This window comes from Lissotriton vulgaris, chromosome 4_1, assembly GCF_964263255.1.
Source record: "Lissotriton vulgaris chromosome 4_1, aLisVul1.2, whole genome shotgun sequence".
NCBI lineage: Eukaryota > Metazoa > Chordata > Amphibia > Caudata > Salamandridae > Lissotriton > Lissotriton vulgaris.
The window spans coordinates 697,269,304-697,294,690 of record NC_141691.1 but is presented as its reverse complement, the minus strand read 5'-3'; the positions used below and the strand labels follow the sequence as shown (position 1 = coordinate 697,294,690).

Sequence of the window (25,387 nt, the reverse complement as noted above, 5' to 3'; positions counted from 1 at the left end):
ATGCTCCCTCGGGGAATGAGAAGTGGTGTATTAGGCTGTACTGCCTCTCATCTTTCTTGCGCACCACTCCTAGTGGCGAGATCACCAAACCTTTGGCCATGCTCGCGGGCAGGGGGCCCTCAATTATCCCCAGTTTCTTCTCCTTCTCAATTTTCTTGGTTACTATCCCTGGGTGCTGCAGGGCGGATTTCAGGTTTGTTTTGCTGCCCGGGTGGAGTGTGCCCTTGAAGGGGATGTGAAAGCCTTCCCTGAAACCGCTCACTAGTATTGTTGCATCTGTCTTGTTGTGGTACCTGTTGGCTAGTCTGTTTAGTGCGTGTGTCTGGACGGGGGACCATGCTAGCCTGAAATCTTGAACCCGTTGTGGCCCCCGGGTCCCCCCTGCCTATCTCTTCATTTCTTCTTATCTTTCTTGTCCCCTTTGTGATCTTTCCTGCACCAGCATCCTGCTGCTGGGTGCCATCCCCCGCATGTGGCGCATATGTGCTGGAACTTACATGCTAGTTGTAGGTTTAGTGTACAAGGGAACCCAAAGTAATGGCCAAGGACCATGGGTTAAGCTACTAATTTTATATTACAAAGGTCCTAGGTTTTTAATGATATCTAGAGGATTGATTTTCACAGGCTAAAAATAAAGACTGTGTATTTTTCTTCAGTGTCCAGCCGGACCTAGAAGTATTTATTTTCAAAGTAATGAAGATAAACAGCATAAAGCGAAAACATTTCGCACATTAATAACTGGGCACAAGCCTGTACCAAGTCAAGGGGAGACAATACAAAAGAAAAGGACAAAGAATTCACAGGCAAACAAGGAGAACAGGGTGGCTTATAATACAATGCAAGAGGTTCTTGAATAGTCGACTGTTTTGCAGTACTGCTCGTTATATGATCTTTTACTTTCCCGGCAGTTACTGTGGGTTTGTGCTTATTCAAGAACCTCTTGCATTGTATTATAAGCCACCCTGTTCTCCTTGTTTGCCTGTGAATTCTTTGTCCTTTTCTTTTGTATTGTCTCCCCTTGACTTGGTACAGGCTTGTGCCCAGTTATTAATGTGCGAAATGTTTTCGCTTTATGCTGTTTATCTTCATTACTTTGAAAATAAATACTTCTAGGTCCGGCTGGACACTGAAGAAAAATACACAGTCTTTATTTTTAGCCTGTGAAAATCAATCCTCTAGATATCATTAAAAACCTAGGACCTTTGTAATATAAAATTAGGAACTTACATGCTGTCCCTTATGTACACTCATTGGTTTCGAACTTCCAGCAGATAGCTGGTGGGCCACGGTTGTGTGGAGGCCTACCTGCGCCAGCTTGCTTTTGCCTTTGAAATGGTCTTTCCTTCCCCTGTGTGTGTGCCCGCAAAAGGACTGCTCTTTCCTGCCATACCATGTCCTAGCCTCCTTCGCTACCATCATTTTGTGGATGAAGCCAGATACGTCCTCTTCGTTCCACTCCATCTCTGGGTGGGTCTGCATCTTCAGCCTAGACCCTTTATCATATTCTAGCCACCCCTCGCCTGGCAATTGCCTCTGTGCGTTATGTATGGTGGCTTCATACATCCATAAATCCGCTGCGCAGCGTGGGAATTTTTCCACAATTATGCATGTCATTATCCTAAATGTGTCTAACCGATTGCCAAAGTTCCTCTCCTTGTGCTCCCTCCGTCTCTCCCTTCTGTCCTAGTCTTTCTTATCGCAAGTGGTGAGGTCCAGTCCCTCTAACTGAATTTCTAGTAGCGAGAATATATCTATGAATTCTTTCCTCCAAATGCGTTCCTTCTCTGCCAGTGGTATCAAACTTGCGAGCCCTGTGGCCCTGGTGGTTAATGGCGCCGGCAGGGCATAGGGTCCGGCGCAGGTGCCCCGGGCGTAGGGTTGCTGCTTGCCCCCATGCTACCACTGATGACCCATCCCCTGCCATACTGTTTGTTGAGCCCTGACCCGCCACCGCCACCCATCGTGCCGACCCTGGGTCAACGAAATGCCAGGGCAAACCGGAAGGCTCTTCCTTGTCCGAGCTCTCCAACGCCCCAGCCCTCTCTGTGTCCTAGCCCTCGCTGGGTGACTTGCCCCTTGCATACCCCTATTTAGAAACATTGGTGCCATTGCTCTAAAACATTCTGCTACAATTGTGCTGATATGCTGACCCGTTGCCGCTGTGTCCGTGTCTCCCCTGCTTGGTCCAGCCACTGCCGCCGAAGGTCCAGGTGGCCGGGCCGCCTTCGGGGTTGGTCTCTTTTGGGTGGCCGCCTCTGCGAATTTGGCTGGCACCTTCTTTTATCTCTTGCTTGGTGGTGCACTGGGCGCCCCCTGCCTCTGGCTGCTTGGACCATCTCCGCCATCCCCCAAAAGGTGTGGCTGCAGCCAGTCGCTCCCATGCACAGCCGATGCTGCCCTGATTCGTTGGAGCAGGTCGTTCAGCTCCTCCTGCTGCTTCCTGGCTCTCCCTCTTTTCGCCATCCCGGCCGTTGGCCCCAAGTTGCCCTTGCATTCAAGTCAAAGTCCTCCTCTATTTAGGCAGGGTGCTGCCGCCGTTTATGTACCGACCCAGGCCTTGGGCACAGGACCTGTTGCCTGATGTCCCCTGGAGGCTGGAGGGCTGCTGCCATTTACTCTCTGCCCCTCCTGCAGTGGCCCTTTGGGGGGGCTGCCGGCGTTTTAGGCACAAAGTATGTGGGGGCCCCGCAGTGCAGGACAACTGTTGCTTGCCTTTTTGCTGAGGGGCGAGGAGTGGGTATCGCACCCACTATTGCCCCCAATAGCAGCTTGCCTTTTGCTGTTGTTCGCTCCTTCGGGTAGTGTCCCTTTAAGGAGCCTCCCTTCTCCACTGCTGCTACCGCGCATGCGCGGCCTGCTCTCCTCGCGTCGCACCCGCCGGTGCTTGGTCTGCCACGGGCGGGCCGTGCGACGTGTTGCTCCCTCGTTGTTCCCGCCGGGTGGGCTCCGGTGCCGCGGGCCCGCTCTCCCTTTCCCGCATTGCACCCGCTGGCCCTCGGGCTGGCACGGGAGGTGCGGCATGCTGCTCCTTCTTAGCTATTTACAACAAGGGGTGGTGAGGGACAGAGTCTCTGAATTAAGCAGAAAGCTCTCACCCAGTCAAGAGATCAGGGCTAGATCCAACACCGTTTTTTAGCTCACTGCACCATCCCAGTTTCAGAACCTGGCTGTATGCAAATTAGTCTGTTCCTGTCCCAGACACTCTGGTCATCACCACCCCCTTTTCGGAATCGCTCCTTCTTAGCTGGCGCCGGGTGGGTTCCGGTCGCAGCGTGACCCGCTCTCCTTGTTCAGTGTCACACCCGCCGGTGCTCAGGCTGACGCGGGCGGGCTGCGGAGCTTCGCTGCCGGAAGGGCTCCGGTTACAGCGCTGCTCCCCTTTGCCTGTGCAGCAGGGCTCTTTATGCAGCCGGCCCGGTTCCTTTGTCTTCGTGCCGGGTGGGCTCTGGTTACCCCCACGTGCCTCCCTCCTGCGGACCTCCAAGGCCAGTTGGGCCCCGGTTCATGGTGTGCTGCCTCCTTTGTGGGATGCTTCCGGTCGTCGCTCGCTGCTGGCTGAGCCGCCTGATTCCTGTTCCTGGGCATGCTCAGGTCGGGTGAGGGAGCTCCCCTGCTCTACCTTGCACCGCTGGGGGACATCACCTCGCCGTCTTCCGTCTTCTGACGCCAAAGGCTCCTCGTGGTTCCCCAGGTACACCAAGCACAGTCCTCAAAAGGTTGTGTGTACGAGTTGCTGCTCCCCGCTCCAGCCGTGAACATGGAGCTTACCCGGGGGAGCAGCCTTATATCTCATATCCGTACCTGCTTCCTGCTAGCCTCTCCTGTTGGGCTATCCCTCATTGGAGGGTTTGTATCTAGCACCCCCTCCCCATTGGCCGTGTCGGGCGGCCCTGCGATGGGGGGGTGGTGTTCCAAGGCCGGGGGCTGCTTTGATACCCTCTGACTTCTACGCGCCAAAAACTGGCGCGGACTGGCTCGTTACGGGGGGCAGCCTTTGCGAGACCGGAGGCAAGTTTTACAATAAAAACATTGTTTGCATTTATTATATAGCAGCCAAGAAACAAAAAACCTGTGAAACGAACAACCAACATTACATCACAGTGGGATAACCAATAGGACATTGAGCACCATGATAACTATCCTAAGAGCAACAACTACGATATTCTTGCTGCACACAGTCAGGATAAGTACTCTTGCGTGAAGTTTATTAATTGTATATGAACAGGTTATTATTGTTGAGATATTTGACAATTATATTGGATTTTATTGTTGTTGCATGCTTTTGTGTCGAGTGCGTGCTAGTTCGTGTGGCACTTGCCTGGAATGTTCATTTAACATTTTCCCTTTCATCCTTGGGAGGCCCATTTAATTTCTCTCTGCGAAGCAGTACCCTCCCAATGCCCTCAGGGGTTCCCTCACTTTGCAGTGCGTTGGTACCTCAGTGCTGTAGGTCGCTTTTGCCCACAGGGCATTGCTCACGCATTAGAGCTGCTTTTCAGTGTACCGCTTCTTCTAGTTGCAGTCTCCTTGTACTAGTGAGGTTCCCCGGCTTGTGGCCTGCCCTTTGACAAGCCTCTGCACAAGCTCCTGCCTTCTGTAGGTCCTTTTACCTGGGCTGTCATCTAGCTAACCCATCTGCTCCCTTGTTTCTTACAGTTTAACTTTTGGGGGCATACTTTTCAGTGGTTTTCCAGATTTTTTCCTAGTTTATCCATTAATTACAATGTCTGAGGACAAGAAATCTCAGGTTATTAAACAGAAAAGTTAAATCTTTCATTAAGGATTCAGTGCAACAGGCAGTTAGGTTGGGTCTGTTAGTTATGAAAACAAGCACCAAGGCACACATAAAGAGTGAGGAACGTGTAAGCACAATATGTATCAACAACACAGCAAATGTCTTTCAGATGGAAGGAGAAAAGGTCTTGAATAGATCGAGTTGAGTCTTTTAATCCTTTTGAAATGAAAAAGCACGGTAAAACAAGCCAGCCTACACGTATTTCGTCGCACAATGGAGAATTGCTCCCCGACTTCTTCAGGGCTGGGAAATGGATACAATAGGTATCAATGATACAAGTGTTATGTAAGTGGACGAAGGGCTCTATAAAGTGAGCCCTATGATAAATACGAGTGATAAAAAAGCAAACGTGGAAACTCAATCAACCTCGGGTGAAGCATGCGAAAATGGCATCTAAAGGGGTGAAGTTAACCTAGGAAATCTGCAAAAACCTTCTGTGGCAAAGGCTATTAGCCTAGGAAAAGGGGAAATTAAAACAATTATGACCGTTGTCTAGGTGATATAGATTTAAGCTATTTTGGATGAGCAGAGAAATAAAAGATAAAGTTCTTGGAGATGGCGATTGAGCAATACCTGTGGCAATAACTAATGGACAGTGAGAGCTGCAGAAAAAAAGGGGATAAGAGAAAGCACAGCATACATCAACGAAAGAGGGTGGAAAATAGTTAAAAAAGAGTGAAGAAGAGCCAAGTTCTATTAGATTCAAATGGAAAGAAGAAAGTTAAGTCAATAAAAAAAGAAAAAAGGGAAGAGATTTGAGTTAGGGGCAAGAGGTTAGAAAAAGGTAAAGCTCGAGTACCCGAGTGTGTTTAAAGGATTAGCGTTTAGTGAACAGAAGGAAAAAAATAAACTAGAAATGCTAGGATCCTTACCACTCAGCCGATGATAATTCCAACCCAGCCGGGCTGCTGTGTAAGATGGACGAAATGTGCACGTAGTGCTAATGGCAGAAGTGAAAGTAAAAAGAGAATGGAGCCAAGAGTGTAATGATATTGGCACTATGTGAGTACGATGACGTATAAGGAATGAAAATATGCGATTCAGAAAGGCTTACCAGTATTGTAGCAGAATATTACTCCACTGCTACTTTCTCAATAAGTAATTCCAAAATAAACGGTCTGTGTGGAAAAAGTAACCAAAGAGACAAAGGAAAGAAAAAAAGAGGGTGGGGACTTATTGGACGTCTGTGACTACTAGGCCAAAGTAAAAATTCAAATAAAATACACCCCCAAACGTTCAAAACCGCGATCTACCTTCAAGGCGTAGTATTAGTAACCATTCAGGTCGCGAATGGGTCCTCTGAAATAGCAGGGCCGTGCTGCCTTTCGAAATGTTCTCACTGCAAAACAAGTGCATAAACTTGTTGCCGCAAAGAAATTGTGTCAAAACATAGATCACTTAAGCCAAAAGGAAGAAATCAAATTTAAAACCCAACCTCTGCTAAATAAATTCATCTACCTTCAATACGTGGTGTCAATGCACAATATGGTCGCGAATGGGTCTTCTAAAAGTGAAGGGCCGTATTGCCGTTTGAAGTGTTCTCTCTACAGAAACAAGTACAAAACCTTGTTGTAATATGCAAAGTATCGTCCATTTACCGTGAATTTGAAAGCAAGTGCTAAGGAGTAAAAGCACCTGTAAATTCTTACCGGTTGGATTCTAAATGCCGGACCCACAGCGCTCTACTCAGTACCAGGTAATGGATGAGTGAGAGCTCCGATCCGGAAGTAAATATAATGCGAGGCAAGGGCCGTAATTTGCTCAAAGGAAGGTAGACGCCAGAACGTCTAGCTTGTGTCAAATTGCCAAGTAAGTCATGGAAATTTGAAGAAAGACTATGTCAAGTAACGTTGTAGCGATCTACCTTACGGTTAGAAGGAAACTAAGCTGACCGCGGTCTTAGCATACTCTCAACAAACTTTGGAACGTTCTATCAAACAAAAACCGTTGAAGCGAACTCTCACCAGAGTGTGTGGCGGCGTACAAAATCTTGTTTCCCACACAAAAATGAAAAAAATGTTAAATGCAAAAGGTAATTGAATAAATGGTAGCGTCTGTACCTACCAAGGTTGTGGCAAGTGACAAAGTACAGATTGCCATTCCGAATCTATAACAAAATTATAAAAAATAAAAAGGATGCTTACAGAGCAAAATAGCACAACATTGACAAGCGGCTTACCAATTTCGGTTGTAAATTGGATTAAGTTTAGCACAAAATGCCCTGTAAAGTTCATTGCTGTTCCAAAAAAATAGTATAGGTCATTTAAATTGTTTGGAGTATGACATGCTTAAAAAAGAGAGAGAAGAAAAGAGAGAATGACAGGATGTAAGGAACAGGTAAGAGAGGAAGACACATTCATCCCTCTTATGTCAAAACTAGATATCAACAAAACATGCGTGCGATGCACCCAAATGTGTAACTGAGTGACTTGAACAGATTCACTTTAGCTAAAATAACTTACTTATTTACATTACATGTAACTTTTTACCCCAAAAGGGGTGTGTCATAACACGCATTGTGACAACCTGAGTACAATGAAGTTCATACATAAGGTCTGGAAAATCATTCAAATACATACAGTGGTCAGCCATAATAAGTATAGGAGGCGTTGTTAATAATTGTGTATACTAAACTTGAGTTATGTTCATATAGGATAATCAGAAAACTTCTCAATTTGCCTGATTCATTAGAGAAAAAGCAGGACCTCAGCATGATACAGTAGGATCTTATAACAGCATTAAAGAAGCTCCAAGGCTAATAACCCAGAAAGTATTGAATTTCATGATCAAAATTGAGGCCCCGTTCAACTGTTTGTAGACGCATTATCCACGTGGCCTCAGTTCTTTTTAACCTGAGCTCTCTATTACCTCCCCGAATGTTGGCATGTGTAACTTCAAACCCGATAAATGAAACTTTTTTCTCAGTTCCCTGTGAGGGGCAAGTTGCTGCATGTAATGCTACAGGATATTTAGGATCACATTTGTGTATTGCCCTGATGTGCTCCATTATCCTTTCTTTCAAGGGCCTGATGGTGCTGCCAACATACCTTTTATTGCACATACATTCAATAACATAGGTAACAAATTCAGTGGTACAATTGATGTTATCCTTGATCATATACTTCCTGCCTGTGAGGTCAGTAAACTGTGTTTGGCCATGTTTTGCCCATCTGCACATGCTACAAAATCCACATTTATAAAAACCCAGAGTGCGTGGTCTGAGCCAATTGGTGCTTGTGATTGAGTGTGGTACTGTGGGACTCAATCTGTTTTTCAGCGTCGTCCCTTTTCTGAAGGTTATCTGTGGGTGATCACAAATCGCGGAGTACTTTATCTGATTGTAAAATACCCCAGTGTTTTCTGAAGCTCTTTCTTAAGGGATTATGTAAATCATTGAATTATGTGATCATTCTGGTGGTTTGTTTAACTAATGGCTGACTCGTTCGTGTGATGAGTGTGTCTTCCCTACGTACCTTGGCAATTCTGCGTTCAGCTTTGTGAAAAGAATTAGGATGGTAACTTCTCTTTGTGAATCGTTGTTTCATGTCTGAGATGTTGGCAACAAATTCTAGATCCTCGCTGCAATTTCTTTTTGCTCTTAAAAATTCACCATAAGGTATTGAATTGATCTGGTGAGCAGGATGTGAGCTGTCTGCATGGGGTATTGAATTACAGGCAGTTGCTTTCCTGGAAAGTCTGCTGTGTAATTTGTTGTCTTTAACGTAAAAGTCAAGGAACTCAATTTGTGTTAGACTAGATTCCATAGTAAACTGCATCCCCCCTGTATTGGCATTGAGGAAACTGTAAAATTCCTCCAATTGGTTTTGTGAACCGCACCATAATAGCAGGCAATCGTCGATGTATCGACCCCCTAAAATTATCGAGTCAATCCAATTGGCCCCTTTGTCACCCCAGATTAAGTCCGCCTCCAATATCCCCATAAACAAGTTGGCAAAAGAAGGGGAACATTTCGACCCCATTGTTACTCCCGTTATTTGTTTGTACCAGTTCTTGTCAAACATGAAAAAGTTGTTATGTAATACCAGTTCCATCATAGAGACGAGCATATTAGTGTGCTGGTATTGAGTGGCGGTCTGTTTTGAAGGAGTCGCGTGATAGCACTCATGCCCAAGTCCAGATCAATGCTTGTATATAAGGACACTATGTCTAACATAGCTAGAATAGTGCCTGATTGCCACTCCAAATCTGCAAGTAAACTGAGAATATGTTTCGTGTCTTGTATATATGATGGTTGGTTTTGTACCAGGGGTCCCAAAAACAGATCAATGTATTCCGCTATTCTTTCTGTTGGTCCCCGCATCCCTGACACTATGGGTCTTCCGGGCGGAAAATTCATGTGTTTATGAACCTTAGGCAGGGTATATAGCCAAGGGTAAGTGGGTTTTGACATCTTCAGATACAAGAATTTGTCATCATTTAACAGACCTGCTTTGTGCCAGGTGTCCAGTCTTTTATTGGTTTCAATTATGAGCGGCCCTATTGGGTTATACATCAGGCGCTCATAGCAAGTTTGGTCATTCAGTTGAGTGAGAATCTCATTATTATAATCTTCATCATTCATAACAACAATGTTACCGCCTTTATCGGCTTTTCTGATTAGAATGTCCGAATCATTGCTAAGGATTTTCAAAGCTATTCGTTCCTTCTGCGTGAGATTATCTTTGAATCTAAAAGATTGTTTGATGCGATTATGATCCATCTTATCAATGTCAGCAAGAACCTGTTTATAGAAATTATCAATAGCATTACCCCCCCGGAAGAGTGGGTATTATCTGTCTGTTAGTTAGATGTTTCAAAAAATTTGGAGGAGTCCATTTTCAAATTGTTACATGGCCCTATTGACAATATGGGCCGGACTGGCTACCGGGCGTTTTGGTGTGCTGCCAAGCTGGGGGCTGATTTCACTGCGGTGGGGGCTGATTTTGTTGATGGGAACCTGCGTGTGCTTCTAAATAAACAAAGCAAAACGAATGGTTTTAAGCACACACAGGTCACCATCACCAAAATCAGCCCCCAGTTTGGCAGCACACCAAAACGCCGTCCGGCCCTGCTGACAATCCTTCTAAAAAAGGAAAGAAATATGCTGCACCTCAGAGTGTGCTTTCAAAAGGCGTTTCTAACAAAGCTGGCCCTTCCACGCAAGAGTTTTGTTTCCCGGGCTCCCCACTACTCTCCCCTCAATGCTACTAGTTTACAGGACACTGATAATGATAATGATGACATTTTGGATTATGCCAGGGCAAAGTTTGATTTAATTTACAACCTTTCTGCTAATGGACCTCTGGAGAAAAGGCATCAAATTTCTCCTTCTGATGGTGTCGCATCCAGTCTCCAATAATCTTTTTGATCATTTAGGCGAACCTACGTTCGACCCTGTTTTAATTCACCACCCCAATTCCACGGAATGTTCCCATCTGATCATGTGTCAGATTAGGTTTAATTTTATTTAAGGCATGCCCTGGATAAATCGTCCAGATATAAAATACAATCCAAATGCCCTTGTCTGTCCCTTCCCAATAACATGGCGGATACCCCAGTTATTGACCCTGATATGTTGTTTTTCACTAAATTTAAAAAAGAAACCTAAAAAAGGTGTCGGTAGAGCCCAGTCAAATTGCCAGGACTGAAGTTTGGGTCTGGAAGGTCCCTTGACGGGAATCCTAGATTTGGCTTAAGAGGCAAAAACGGAGGGTGAACACATAGACCCAGACACCCTATCTAATTGGGCATAGAAGCCATATGTATGCTGGGCAATACGAATGCTTACATCTCTCAAGAAAAAAGCAAAAGCTTCTTGCTAAACACAGACCTGAAATGATTAGCCTTGCAACTAAAGGAGAGGGTCCACAACCCAATGGCCTTCTGTTTGGGGAATCCTTTATTAAGGAAATGGGCAAGTACATTTCTAACTTCACTACTATAAACAAGGCCCAATTTTCTTTGAAGAAGATTTTTTCTTCCTGGGTTTTGGCCAAAAGAAAGAGTCACTTTGCCAGTTGTTACGCCTCAAGGGGTAAATCCCTTCATAGAGGCTCCTACAATCAAGGCTCCCAACATGAATATTATCAAGATTACAAACCCATTTTCTACCCCGTCGTTCGAGAGGATTTCGGAACAGGGATACAGATCCAAAGGAGATCAGTTCTCAGGTATGAATTTTCAATTTTGATTAGTGCGTTTAGATCTTCAAGATAATTGCTTGACAGTTTTGATTCACTCATCTTATGGGAAGTATCTTCAGTTTCAATAGGGCCAATCCTTTTTCCGTTCTAAAACCAATGGTAGCCTTTCTCTGGGCTCAGGACCAGACTCATTGTTTATCTTGACAAATTTTTGATCACATAGTAAGACAACTCCTGTCTCCTTGCTCGTCTACATCTGTGTCAAGACCTTCTGTCAAGTCTAGGTTTTCTCATCAATTTTCAAAAGTATTCTCTTGTTCCTTCAAAACGCCTGGAATTTTGATGCTTCATCAGAGACACCTTCTGTCGGTTCTCCAACTCCCACAACAAAAGGTAGCTTTAATCAAGATAGAAATACGTGATGCCCGGTCTCTATCCCTTCGATCCCTCAGATCTCAAGCCATTTTTCCCAGTCCTCTCCATTATCGGGCCTTACAGAGATTAAAGATTCATCATTTGCGCAAGGGTTTACCTTATATAGACCTGGTAACCCTGTATTCTCAGTCCAGAGTCAAACTCTTCTGGTGGCTGAGTCACTGAGACACCTGGAACGATTTTCTCTGCTGCCCCAGATCTTGTCTTAGAATCAGATGCAAGTCAGACAGGATGGGGCACAAGATGTGGCAACTCTCTACTGGAGGTATATGGTCTCTTCAGGCGTCGTCATTGCACATCAACTGTTCAGAGATGCTTGCATGCTCCTTTGACATCCAGACCTTTGTAAAAGATAGGGCAACGTGCACAATCCTCTTATGGATAGATAACCTGTCGGTGGTCAGGTACATAAACCGTCTTGGAGGTACAAAGTCTAAACCTCTGGCAGTTCTTACCAAGAGACTTTGGGAATTCTGCCCCCACAGGAAGATTTCTGTCAATGCAGAATATCTTCCAGCTGTTTCTTTGCACTTGGTTTTTTCCCCACTTGACCTTTTCTGGTCTCCTTATTTATCGGCCGCCAGGATCAATTGGCCACTTCAGTAGGGAGCTTCCGGAAAGGATAGCCAAATCGGTAAACCCCTTCTCTAATTTTTCCGTGCTAGGTTATCTTAACATCAATTTTGATTTGGCATCCTCCTCTGAAGCTGAGGCTGTAAATGACAACTTGGGTGCTCTGGCACTGAAGCTGAAAGTGGCCGGCCCCACCCACCACAAAGGCCATCCAATTCCAACATTGATAGTCTGGTTGTTGAAAAACACATTCCACTGCCATGGTCAGACCATTATATGATCCCCTTTGTTTGGACTCAACGGGAGGGAGGTCAGCCACCCGAAAGGCTAAAAATGTGGTGTCGGAACTTGTCTAAACAATCTATTGATTCCTGGGCCTCAACCCTTGATAATACCAGACCCATCCTATCATGATCATCCTATCAAGGTAATGACCTTGAATCTGCTAACAATAAAGTTAGTCAATAGCTGGAGTCGTCACTAGACACGCTAATCCCGAAAAATTGGAGGACTAGTAAAAAAGACTGGCATTGTGCAGCCTGGTACACCCCCAAACTAAGAGAACTGAAACAACTATGTAAGCGCCTGGAGAGAAGTTGGAGAAAGGACTTCTCTAGTATTGAGAAATCTAAATATAGAAAAGCCATTAAAACCTACAAGGCAGAAATTAGAACTGCCCTATCTGGGTATTATGAAAAGATGATCTCAGCCTCAAGAAATTTTCAAAATTGCAAAATCCCTCCATAAGCCTCCTGAGGCCCCCTTGCCGTCCGAGGACACCTTAGGAAACTGTAATAATTTGGCACACTTTTTCTATAAGAAAATTGAAGATATCTATTCGACCTTTCCCCCCTGTCAGCTTCTGTAAATACCCCTCTTGCAGACACTCAATCCTGATTGTTAGACCCTCTCATTGAAACAATCCCTCTCATGGATATGAAATCTTTAAAAAGTTATTTCGACCATTTGAAATCCGGCTCCCCTAGTGATGCTGTACCCCCTACGATTCTCAATCAGGTCTTTGACTCTGTCACTCCAGTGATTCTGGATCTCGTCAATATTTCATTTTCCTCTGGGATCATTCTTTCCTCATGGAAACAGGCCATGGTTAGAGCTCTTCTGAAGAAACCCACCCTTGACTCTTAAGTATTTACTAACTATCGGCCGATTTCACTCCTGCCAGGGATTGCGAAAATAAGTGGAAAGTATGTCAATTCCGTTCTCTACGCTTTTTTGGAGGAGAATGAAAGCCTTCACCCCTCTCAAACGGATTTTAGACCACAACAAGGCACGGAGATAGCTTTGTTAGCGGTGGTTGAAGAATTCAGGAAAATTCTGGATGTCGGTGGGTCCGTGGTTATTGTATTGCTCGACCTCAGCGCGGCCTTCGACATGGTCGATCACCAATTATTGATCGCAAGACTCAGAGAGATTGGGGTTACAGGAACCTTACTTAAATGGCTTGAGTCTTTCCTGGTAGATAGGTCACGCCAGGTCTTAGAGGACAATTTAATCTCAGAGAAGATGCCTCTGCGATGTGGGGTGCCTCAGGGCTTCTCCCTAAGCCCCATGCTTTTTAATGTTTATTTGCACCCTTTGGCCGAGGTAGTGAAGCCCTTTGGGGTTAGGATCATCTCGTATGCTGATGACACTCGAGCTGATTTTTGTCCCTCAATCTTTTGGACAATACGAAGATCAATTTGGCCAACTGCTAGGAAAGGGGTCTCCGCGTGGATGGATGGATCCTTCCTAAAACTGAATGCAGCCAAAACCGAGCTGATGTTTTTGGGCAAGACCACTAACCTTGATACCAGCATACTTTGGCCAAAATGCCTAGGTGTTATGCCCCCCCCCCCCAAAAGATCAAATAAAAAGTCTCGGGGTGTGGCTGGACCACAACCTAAATTTTAACGAACAGGCACGTAGGGTGGCAGGTACCTGCCTTGGTTTCATGAAAAGGATTATGAAAATTCTTCATAATCCATTTTAATGCTAGTAAACTACAAGGGTAAGCCTTGATTCTTTCGCGGCTTGATTACGTCAATGTGCTCTACCTAGGCTTGCCTTGCTCTACCATTAAAAAACTACAAATGGTTCAAAACTGTGCAGCGCGACTTCTTATACAGGCTCATAATCGAGAATCCGCTAAACCCCATATCATCTCTTTGCACTGGCTGCCGGTGGCCGAAAGAATTCAGTTTAAGGCTCTGTGCATTGCCCATATTTCGCTCTCGGGCAGGGCCCCACCGATTCTTCGATCTATTATTTCCCCATACTTTCCGAAAAGATCACTGCGCCCTGAGAAGAAATATTGTGCAGCCGTTCCGAGAGTAAACCGGGCTTGGAGTGGTGGCCGTCTGTTCTCCCTCATTGCCGCAAAATGCTGGAATCAGCTACCAGACCACATTCGGCCTAAGACCATTATCTTTCCTTCCGCAAACTTCTGAAGACTCTGCTGTTCCCTTGAATCCTCTGATACATCTCGGTTGATTCCTCTGTCTCTAGTGCTGGGAGGCCTTTGGTAGCCATGCACTCTATAAGTGTACATACATTCATTCATTCTTTCAGGTAAGCTGAATGTGGTGGCCGACTGGTTCTCTGGACATCTGCATGATTCAAGCGACTGGAGACTTCATTCTTCAGTGTTCAATCACCTTACTTTAACCTTTGGCTCTATATCAATAGACTTCTTTGTTTCTCGCATCAACTCTCAACTCCCTTTTTTCTTCAGTTGGAGAACAGATCCTCTAGCTCTCGCTTCCCCCCCTTCCTGTTCACGTCCCGAATACTTGCTCAGGTTTGCAGGCAACAGTCATCTCTAGTTCTGATCACCCCCACTGGCAGACTGATCCTTGGTATCCAACTCTGCTGGAACTATCTTTGGATTTTCGAGTTTGGATTACTCCCTTTCCCAAACCTCATCACAACCTCATTCTAGAGGGCTCCCTGTCCCTCATAGCTTGGAGGATTTCAGGGCTACCTAGAGAACCCCAGGAATTTCGGAGGAAGCTATCTGGTTCATTCAACTTTCCTGGCACAGCAAAGGTCTAGAAATCAGCCTGGTTGGTCTGGTGTTTGGACAGGAATTCAGATCCCCTTTCGGCTAATGTAACTTTGTTGTTTTTTTTCCTAGTTACTTTGGCTTCACAAGGTAAAGTTTATAGCACCAGTAATACCTAAAGATTGGCAATTTCTGCAAAACATGTCAGAGTGGATGGAAGACCAATTGGAGAGCACACTCCGGTCTTCCAACTTTTAAAGGAAGTAGATTTTGCTAAACCTCCTGTTTCCAAGCATAATACTATGTGGGACGTTATGTTGGTTTTGTGTTTATTTATTTTGTGGCCTAATAATTCTGATCTATCTCTCAAACATTTATCTACAAATTTGACTACGCTTTTGTATTTGGATTCGCTCAAACCTAATTCTGATGTTAAAGCACTAGATTAATCTTGTTTCCATTACTCTTTTCAAGGATTTCATTTTCAGGTTACTAGATTCACTAAAACTAGCTTAGCATCAGTTAATTATCCTTTTTTTCCCCTCGCAACCTAGGTTATGCTTTGGTGAATATTTGAAAACGTACGTTTTACGAACAGCAGATCTCAGAACTTCCTCCATGTCTCAACTCCTTATTTCCTTTCAGAAACCCCACGAGTCCGTTTCTGCTCCCACCTTGGCTCAATGGGTTAGATGGATCATGTCCTTGGCTGGCATTAGCACCAATTCCTTTGGCACCCATTCAACAATAGGGGCTATTGCCTCTATGGCTTTCTGGGCGGGTGCGGGTTTATACGTTATTCTTAGATCTGCAGATTGGTCAAACGTAAATATGTTTAGAATTTTTTATTGTAAACCGATTTCTCATCAGTCTCAATCTGGTATATCTTTGCTTTGAACAAGCATAATCTGAGCCTCCGGTCATCTAATAAAATTGAGATTTTCATAGCTTTGGTGTCTGAAAGGTTAGATTTTATTACAAACACGAAGGTGAGTATTATCCCACCACTGTTTCATTAACTCACCCTTTTTTCTATTTTCTGCAGTCTCAGTGCCTTCAACCAGTTTGACTACATCCACTTAGCTCGGCCAGAGCCTCGCTTCCTCTGAATTCCTCTGAATTCCTCCTTCCAGATTTCCTTTTCTGCTTCAGGATTTCGGAGTATGCTTCCTTTTCTCTTCATGGACATCTTCAAGGATTTGGGGACCGTTATAGAAACTTTGAGATCTGCTCTCTGGGCCTAATTTTGATGGACTCTTGCAAGAAAAGAGGAGCTGTTGCTCTCGGTCAGGATAGTTATTATGGTGCTCGATATCCTATTGTGATGTAATGTTGGTAGTTTGTTTCCCAAGGTTTCTGGGTAATGTAGTTTTTTTTCTTATTGGCTGCTACATAACAAATGCAAGAAAAGTTTTAAGTATAATACTTGCCTTTGTGTCTTTAATAAAATCTAGCCTCTAAAACACCAAGTCTAGGAAAATCTCAATTACAACACATTTAGCCACTGCAGAGGAGGATCCTCTCAATCTCGTAAAATACCTATAGGATGTCTTTATGTACTTGAGCGTTGCACTCATCTCTGATCCAGTTAACATTACAAAAGTTGGTCCTCAATTTGGAACTCATTGATCTAGTCAATATAAGTGATAAGTGCCTTTTAAAGCATAGGCATGAAAAGATAGAGAAAAGTGATGTTCTTTGACATAAAAAGAAGAAACATCAATTTCTTTCAAAACAAATGTTCACACTCTAAGAACAAGATTGTGTGGGGCGGGAGAGAATATTAAAGTCTGATGAACGAAAAAATGCAGTGAATTCTCCTAGAAACCCTTCAATTTCACCTTCACAAGGTGTAATCTTTAACAGTCCATCTGCTTGAAATGTAGCCCCATCAAAAAAGTAATCTCTAAGTACAAGTTCCACAAAGGTCTAATGAATGGATTAGAGGAACAGGTGTTAACAAAAATAATTGAAAAACCAAAGGCATCTTGAAAGCTATTGGCTTATTTGATAATCTTAGGAAGTGTAAAATAGCCATCAAATATCCTTTTATCGTGCTTACATTTGGGCCTTGCTGGGCAAAGGCTAGTGCAAATTATAATGTATTAAATTCCACTTATTACAGATTCAAACAATCCTTACAACAGACCAGTAAGTACATTTCTTGCATTTCAATGCATACATCATTTTGTTGACAGTCTCTTTGCTGCTAGGATAATATTGGTAATGTTGTTAGGGGATGTCTGCACACAAGAGGTTAATCCTTTCAATCCATAAACCTGGAAGTCAAGGGTTTGGAGGATCAGATGAAGTGCTTTGCCTTTTTTCTGAGGCAACAGATTTTCTTCAGAGGAAGTGCCTGTGAGGAGTACACACTGAGCTTAAAAATAGATCAATATATTATGTACTTTTCCAATTGCAGATTGCAGGCACTGAAAATATCTTCTGCTTCGTCCTCGTTTATTTTACGTGGAACTATGTACTTCACTGAGATCAGCTGGAATGTGTACTGTGGGCTCAAGTCTGACAGTTGTGAAAACGTTCCAGTTAATTATAACTCTGCACAATTGCATGGGGAAAACACTTCAATACTTCCTGTTTTGGCTGGGCCCAAAAAAGTGCCTATTCTGGCCCTCCCACAACCATGAAAATGCTATGGATTACCATCAAGTCTACTCTCCACTCATGGCCTGCTTTTGTTTTGCTTGCTTCAGCTAGATGATTTACTGTCAAATGAATTTCCTCCTTCAGGGACCCCTCATACTCATTTCTATAGTGCATAGAAGAGTCATAGTCAGTCTAAATGACAATTGCAAAGTCAAAATGCTCTTCACCAACCACAAATCTGATTTGACCTCTGCAGGCCAGACAGTACTTCCAAATGTTTACACTAAAGGTTGAAGGATCTGTAAGAGTCACCGTTTTTAACTTCTGGGTTCAGTTCAGTTTGTTCCTGAAAAACCTCTGCAGAGAAGCAATCTTATCTTGTTCATCAAAATATTTATAGGGCGAGAGACAAAGGAAAAGGAAGGATAAGTGTTGTTGTTAGGCAGAATGAAAAAGGTATGCTCTCACTTTTGTTATTCTGCAGGACTCACCAGTTTGATATATATACTTCTATTTAACCAATACTCTCACTGCCTTTCCCCTCACAGGCATGTTGTGCACTTAAAGCCTAATCTAGAGATGCTTTGGAGTTTTTGGATTGGAAGAGGTCTATTGCTGCTGCCTGCTTTTTAGAACTGCCTCTGGTTTTAGATTGGTGAAGATATTGTTGCTATTGGATGAACTATGGTAGTTGTTTGTGACACTGTCTGGCAACATCGGAGAAGACCTTAAGAACACAAACACATTCTCTAAATACAAAAACGCTTTCTGGTCATAGAGCAACTCACCATTAAAGAGTATGTCCATCAGGTTTGCTTGCAAATCACCTGAAAAAAACAGTCAAGTGTGTTCTGCCTCTGTACTGAACAACCTAATCTCAGAATTTTGTAGTCATTTATAAGTAGCAACAATGGACAGTGCACATGTCCTGGGAAGTTGTTGGTAACCATCATCTCCATCGTCTATAGCATATAAGAAAGTATTGCGGGAAGTCATGAAGCATTCAGTTTCCACAGAGTCAAGCTTATTTAAAGCAACACCTTTATTTCCATAGTACGGATCTTCTCCATTTCCCTCTCCACTGGTGCAGTAGAAAACGCTGTTGGCTGAGGAAACCTGGACAATCAGGCAGCTACATGTGAGTACGATGGATGCGGTATGTGCCTGCGTGCTTTCTGTAAGTGCATGGCTGCTTTTGAATTAATTTCTTTCAATGCTAGCAATCTGCAATTTAATTTCTGGTTGTGATGTGCACAGATTCAAGGCTGCAGTCGGAATTGTGCTATGAAGCACTTGCTGGGAGCTACTGCTGTAAAATATTTTCAGATTCCGAAGGAAGCATGGCAATTTCTCAAAGAGGAGTTATCAGAAGAAAGAGGTATTCATTAGAAACCTAATTTTACACACACAATGTAAACAGCAGAATTTGCTAGAGAGCATAAAGCCAAAGCCCCCATGGGAAAGAAATGCAACTTATAGAATGTATAACACCCTTATCTACTGACAATTATAGTATGACAGTAAAGCACTGGCAGATGAAGTTAGAGAAATCATGTGGAATTAATAGGGAAAGGACACTCATTAAGGAGATCTAATGAGAGGGTTTATGAACCTGCTGATATGCAAAACCAAGTAAAAGTGGAGGGACAAATGATGCAAATGTGAAAATCAACATGGGACTCTGCCAACATGTCTGGCACCGTTTGATTTGTTCACACATTATCAGTAGTGATGTCCAGGCTTCAAAGCTGTACGACTGTGTTTGGACATGATCTTTCCTTTGTGTTTGATAAATTGCAGAAGTTCCAAATCTGGCTATACCCTGCATCATATTTTGAAACACAATGCTCATTTATCTGATGCAAACCATCCTGACTAGCAATATGCACACTGGTTAACTGTAGAACTTTTGACCGGACATGGAAGTTAAGTAGTTCATTCATACAGCAACATCTGCGTCTCTCAACAACCTAGCCACTGATTATGAAACCATAAGGCATTTTCAGTCCTGTTCAGATTTGGGCTTATTGTATCAGATTATAGGATGAAATGATGATGAAGGAAAAGGGTCAAGGTAATGTATGTCCAATGGCGGAATGAGTGCCATTATCAGACTTCAGATTTCTTTACCTGGATGTGAACAGTTGTCACTGAACAGAAAGCACAGAGTCGTCAAAACCACCAAAAGTAAAAAAATTAAAAAAAAAAAGTTGCACATGAACACAATTTGCAAGGTATAAGGTCGTGGCTTACCCAAATAAAGTTTCCATGTTTTTCTTTTCCTCAGTTGTTGTCATGCTGGGCTTCTTGGAGAGTGATTTCCCAAAGTCAACATCGTCAATGTCTTCCCAGCTGTCCTTTGTATTAAACACAGACTGCCCCCATCTTCTTCTACCGACTTTGACAGCCCCTGCAGCATTTGCAGGCCCTGCAAAGTGTTGTTTCTGTAATGGAAAGAAGGAACAGTAAATCAATCTTTACTCTGCTTTTGGATTTTTAGTAACATTAATTGACAGACTACTAGCAGCAGAAAAGGCTCTTCACAATTAGCATGGATTCTGATGCGTTAAGCCATGCTTTGCCCTTGAAAATTAATGAACCCAACATTCCCAGAGTGGTGCAAATTATATAAAATACCCTAGAACTGTGGGTCCCATCACCTGGTGGGCATATTCAAATGCCATCATCTCAAATGTAGCACAAATGGAATACATGTAGTACTATGTATTGATCAAAGAATTGTGGAATGCAATGGCTGATAAACAGAGGGTTGTGCATTTTATACATTTACGCTAACAGGATAAAAATACCAATTAGCATGGGGACTCAAGTCAATTTATGAGATTATACCAGAGAAAGCAGGTCTCTCAAATTGAATATTTTTGAAGTTTTTCCTTTGGAATCTTTCTCAGAAATCATAAGTTTGAACAAAAGCATGCAAACAAAAAGCAATTGTCATGGCACAATAAACATCAGTCGTCCACAGTTCAGTTTCCACTTCATCCATTTGTGGAAATTTTGCTTCATGGTTTAACTGAATTATATTTAGAGTTAATATGTGTTGGTGGTTAACAACATCTTCATATATCCATAAAAACGAACTGGGAGCTGACAAAAATACTTCAATACATAGAGAATAATTAAACGATCTTTACAATTCAATCAATAAAACAATTTTTTTTAAAGTAAATTAATAATCCGTATATTGTCACCACCAGAATTGGCCATAAACTCTTGTAAAACAGCACAATCATACAACGTGATATAAATTCAGGGATCAGCACTTGATTGTTTATTAGTGTTTTTACTTTTGTTGGTATTAGTCTCACATGATTTGAAGCACGTTTTCACCTCTCTTCTCATTCTGAGCAACACCGTTATTTGCTGCACTATTCCTAATGTCTCTTCGCTGAGGTGATTTGTTACACCGGAATTGGTGCATGGCCGCTCTATTTTATCCTCAAATACATCTTTCTCAAGAAAACCTTCTTTGAGTTGAGATAAAGAATGACAATCTTGCCATTCCTTCTCTTAAACTTCCCCCCAGTATGATTTGTATACATGAGTGCTGCTAATATACCTTTCCAGAGAGTTTAGTTAAAATAGGGCCACACAGATTTTCCCTTCAGCAATTGCAATCTATTTTCAATCCAAGTCATTGTAAATGTCAGTGATAAACACACATAGTGCTGTTTAAAGTGGCTCCCAATAAAAAGCAAGTAAAAAAAGAAAAACATGATCTATTCACATATATACCTGTGGGTGGGGGCGTGGCTTGGACGCCGATCGGGATGGCGGCGTGAGCTTGCAGCTCCGCGCAGGGTCCCGCTAATTCTCCTGAAATCAGCACCCGCAGCGACCCCTGGTCGGTCTGACTGGCCTACGAAGAAGTGGGGAGCCACTGGGGAGTGGCAGAAAGCACTTTTGGGGTTCGCTGGCCCCGTGGAGACATCGTAAGACGACGGCCGAGGTGTTGCCCGGAGTGTGAAGAAAATGGCGGCGGCACGGACCGCTGGCCTCGGAAACAGAAACTGACCGGAATTGGCTTCGACTGGCGGGGTGGCCCGCTTCTACGAGATCGGAGTTGTGGGAGCTGAAGATGCGGTCCTGAAGGCGGGGAGTTTGGTGCTCTGCATTTGTTCGGGGCGACTGGGGGCGACCACTCGTCTCTACTCCTTCTCCCCCTCCCCCACCCACCGGACCTGGCGGCAGTGAGGTGAACGGCGCCGGTCCTCCAGCTCCCTGGAGTTGCAGGCATTGTGGTGGCACTCTGTCGAGATCATTGCTGAGACGCACGTCCCAGTGGACGGTGGCAGTGGGGACTTGGCGAGGCCCTCTGCCCGGGCAGAGGCAACGGAGCAACCTAAGATGGCGGCTGCTGGGGGAGCGACTACCAAAGAGCAGGGCCAGGAGGAGATGGCCGCACTAACCCAGGTCGGCGAGGGCCCCCCGCCTATGATGGAGCAGGAGCAGAGGCTACACCGACGCTTGGATGCCATACTAGATGCTATCACCTCGACCAAGGAGGCATTGCAGCAGGACATTGCGCAGGTCGCTACGCGACTGGGGCTCCTGCGAGCGGATCACGCCAAGTTGGCGGATAAGGTGAAGGACCATGAACAGCTCTTATTGGACCTGAAACCGGCGGTGGTGACTGCGGAACATAAGATAACAGATATCCTGACCCGGCTGGACATGCTGGAACGACGGGCGGAGGATGCCGAAAGCCGTAACAGACGGAACAACGTGCGGGTCGTAGGCCTGCCGGAACGGATTGAGGGGGAGGATGCGGTGGCCTACATTGAGGAATGGTTCCGGACTGTGGTGGCGCCGGAGGGACTTACTTCCTTCTTTACATTGGAACGAGCTCACAGGGTGCCGGCTCGCCCGCCAGCGCTTGGCCGCCCCCCCCGACCGATGGTGGTGAGGCTCCTTCATTATAAGGACCGGGACCTCCTAATCCAGAGAGCTCGGGCTTCGGGCCCATATGAGGTGGAAAACAGCAGGGTTACGATCTTCCCAGACTACACTCAGGCGGTCCAGAAGAATAGGGCATCATTTCTGGCAGTGAAAAAGGAACTGAGGGAGGAGGGCATTCAGTACTCCTTGCTCTTCCCGGCCAAGCTGCGGATAATCCTGGATGGGGCCACGCACTTTTTTCAGACCCCGGATGAAGCATGGCTGTGGTTGGAATCATACAGAGCTGGCACGGACAGGAGTCACAAAAGTCGGCGAGATCAACCTAAACCGCCTCGGGTCCGGCAGTCCCAAAGGATCCGCTCCCGCAATAGGCGCCAGCGAGAGAAGCGGGAGGCCCAAATGGCTGCGGACAAGAGAGAGGCGCTCGCAGCGACGGCGGCCATTACAAGATCACAGCCGGAGAGTGAACTGGCAGCGACGGACTCTGGCGACGACGGCAGCAGGACCGGTGAGGAACTTTCGGAGGTGGAAAGCTTGAAGGGGCCGGTGGTCACCCCCCAGACATCTGATGGGATTTTTCATGGCTGATTTTTCATTGGGACTTGGACATGATTTTTGGTAGGGTGGCAATCCTGTTGGATCTGGGTGGGTTGCAGGGTAGGGTGCTGCGTTGGCATGGCGGGATGGAGAGCGCGGGACGCGGGCTCCGCTAGCCGGGGTCGGCGATAACTCACCCCCCCTGGGCCCTTAAGGCCTTCTGTGGTGGCGACCACAGGTTAGTCGGATGTGTGTTTGGTTTCAGGTTTGGATCGGGGCTGACACCGGGTTTGTGGGCTCTGTCCTGGGGAGTGGGGTTCGGGGAGTTTTCTTTTCAATAGTGTGCTCGGGGGGGGGGGGGGGGGGGGGCGCAACTGCTATGGTGTGGACATTGACCGGCTGCATTTGAACTGGATCGCTCTATGCTGGTATGGGGACGTTACCTAATTTGAAATGCCTGACGTGGAATGTCCGAGGGCTGCGAACTATGGTCAAACGCCGCAAAGTGCATGCGTATTTGGTGAGGAGGGGGGGTTCAGGTTGCCATGCTGCAGGAGACTCATTTAACGATACAGGAATGCACCGCACTACAGAAGAGATGGCGGGGTCAGGTTTTTGGCACCACTTACTCAGCGTTCGCTAGAGGGGTACTGATATGGGTGAGGGCGGGGATACCGTTTCAGGTGCTGAATCAAGTGGTGGATCCCGAGGGCAGATATGTGGCGGTGGAGGGGAGGTTATATGGTCGGGATGTGGTTCTCAGCTGTGTATATGCTCCAAATGTTGATCAGGCCCGCTTTTTCGATGGTTTGTCCGGGTCCTTGGCCTCCTTCCTAGCGGGCCATGTGATATTGGGAGGGGACTTTAATTCGATCACGGATGTGGCCTTAGACAGATCTCACCCTCCCTTGGTTGACTCCCCGGTACGCAAGCTAGCCATGCGTAGGAAGGACTGGCAAGATAGGTGGGGGCTGTTGGATGTGTGGCGGGAACAACACGGGGATGTTAGGGACTACTCCTTTTTCTCAGCACTCCATGCTCTACATGTTAGAATTGATTCAGTATTGTGTAGCGGGTCCTTAGCCCCATTGGTCTCTCATACGGAGTATCTGGCCAGGATCATTTCGGATCATAATCCTCTGCTGGTGCATGTCCAATGGCAGCGGGAGCGCTCGGCGATCCCAACATGGCGGCTCAGGCCCGACACGCTGGAGGACTCGGTGTTCAGTGACGCAGTCCAACAGGGCATTGATCAGTATTTCAGTGAGAATGAGGGCACAGCTACATGCAGGTCCACTGAATGGGATGCGATGAAAGTGGTGGTGAGAGGTGTATGCTTGGGTAGGTTTTCAAATGCGCGATTGTCGGTGCTGAATGCGCTTGCTAGTGCGGAAGAGAAACTGAGGGAACTGGAGCGGCGAAGGCCGACCCGACCTGAATTGCAGGCCCGGTTGATGGAGGCGAAGGAGGTGGTAGCCACCGAAACGGAACGGCTCCGGAGCTATGACTACAGGCAATATGCCATTAGAGCACATGATGAAAGGGACAAGGTGGGTACGCTCCTGGCCAGACTTGCTAATCCCGAACTCAGAGGCTGCCCGGTCCTAAGCATCAAAAATGCGCAGGGGGAAACGGTGTATTCCCAATAGGCGGTGCTGGAGTGCTTTCGGGCCTATTATGCGGAGCTGTACGAGAGTCAGCTGGGAGTAGAGGCCCACGAAATCGCGGCATATCTGGAGCCAGGGCAGCTTCCGGTCCTGGACGATGACGATGCAAAAAACGTAGGTGGGCCTATCACGCTGGCCGAGATCAGGGCGGCCATTAAGCACATGGCGCGAAATAAAACGCCTGGTGTGGATGGCCTGCCTATAGAGTTCTATCAGAAGTACGTTGATAGTTTGGCGCCCAGACTGTTGGTGGTGTACACGGAGGCTTACAGGTTGGGGGGTCTGCCCGGGTCAATGAGGGAAGCACTGATAGTGCCGTTGCTAAAGCCCGGCAGGGAAGCGACTGATGTGAGGTCCTACAGGCCATTGTCCATGCTGACGGTGGACTACAAGATATTGAGCCGGATCTTGGCCACCAGGTTGGCCCCACACACTACCGGCCTGGTGCACAGGGACCAGGCGGGGTTTATCCCCACGAGAAGCACGGCGTTAAATATTCGTCGCCTGGTCGGGATATTGGATGGTACAGTGGATACGGATGGTGCCCAGGCGGTGTTGTCTGTAGACATTGAGAAGGCTTTCGATAGTTTGGAATGGGTCTATCTGGATGAAGTGCTAGTGAGGTTTGGTATTGGTGAAGGGTTCCGCAGGTGGATAAAGGTGCTGTATTCCTCGGCAACGGCGCGAGTACGCCTGGGCAATTTGGTGT

At 45.6% G+C, this 25,387-nt stretch overlaps 1 protein-coding gene across 5 annotated transcripts in view; it reads right to left on the bottom strand.

The window, feature by feature from the left end:
- MAK (male germ cell associated kinase) overlaps nt 1-25,387 on the bottom strand; it is a 698,372-nt gene that overhangs the window by 362,166 nt on the left and 310,819 nt on the right. For all 5 annotated transcript variants that reach the window (XM_086964986.1, XM_086964988.1, XM_086964989.1 and 2 more), the window contains exon 10: nt 19,808-19,998. In XM_086964986.1, coding sequence (XP_086821112.1) covers nt 19,808-19,998 — 191 coding nt within the window. The remainder of the gene's footprint in view (nt 1-19,807; nt 19,999-25,387) is intronic.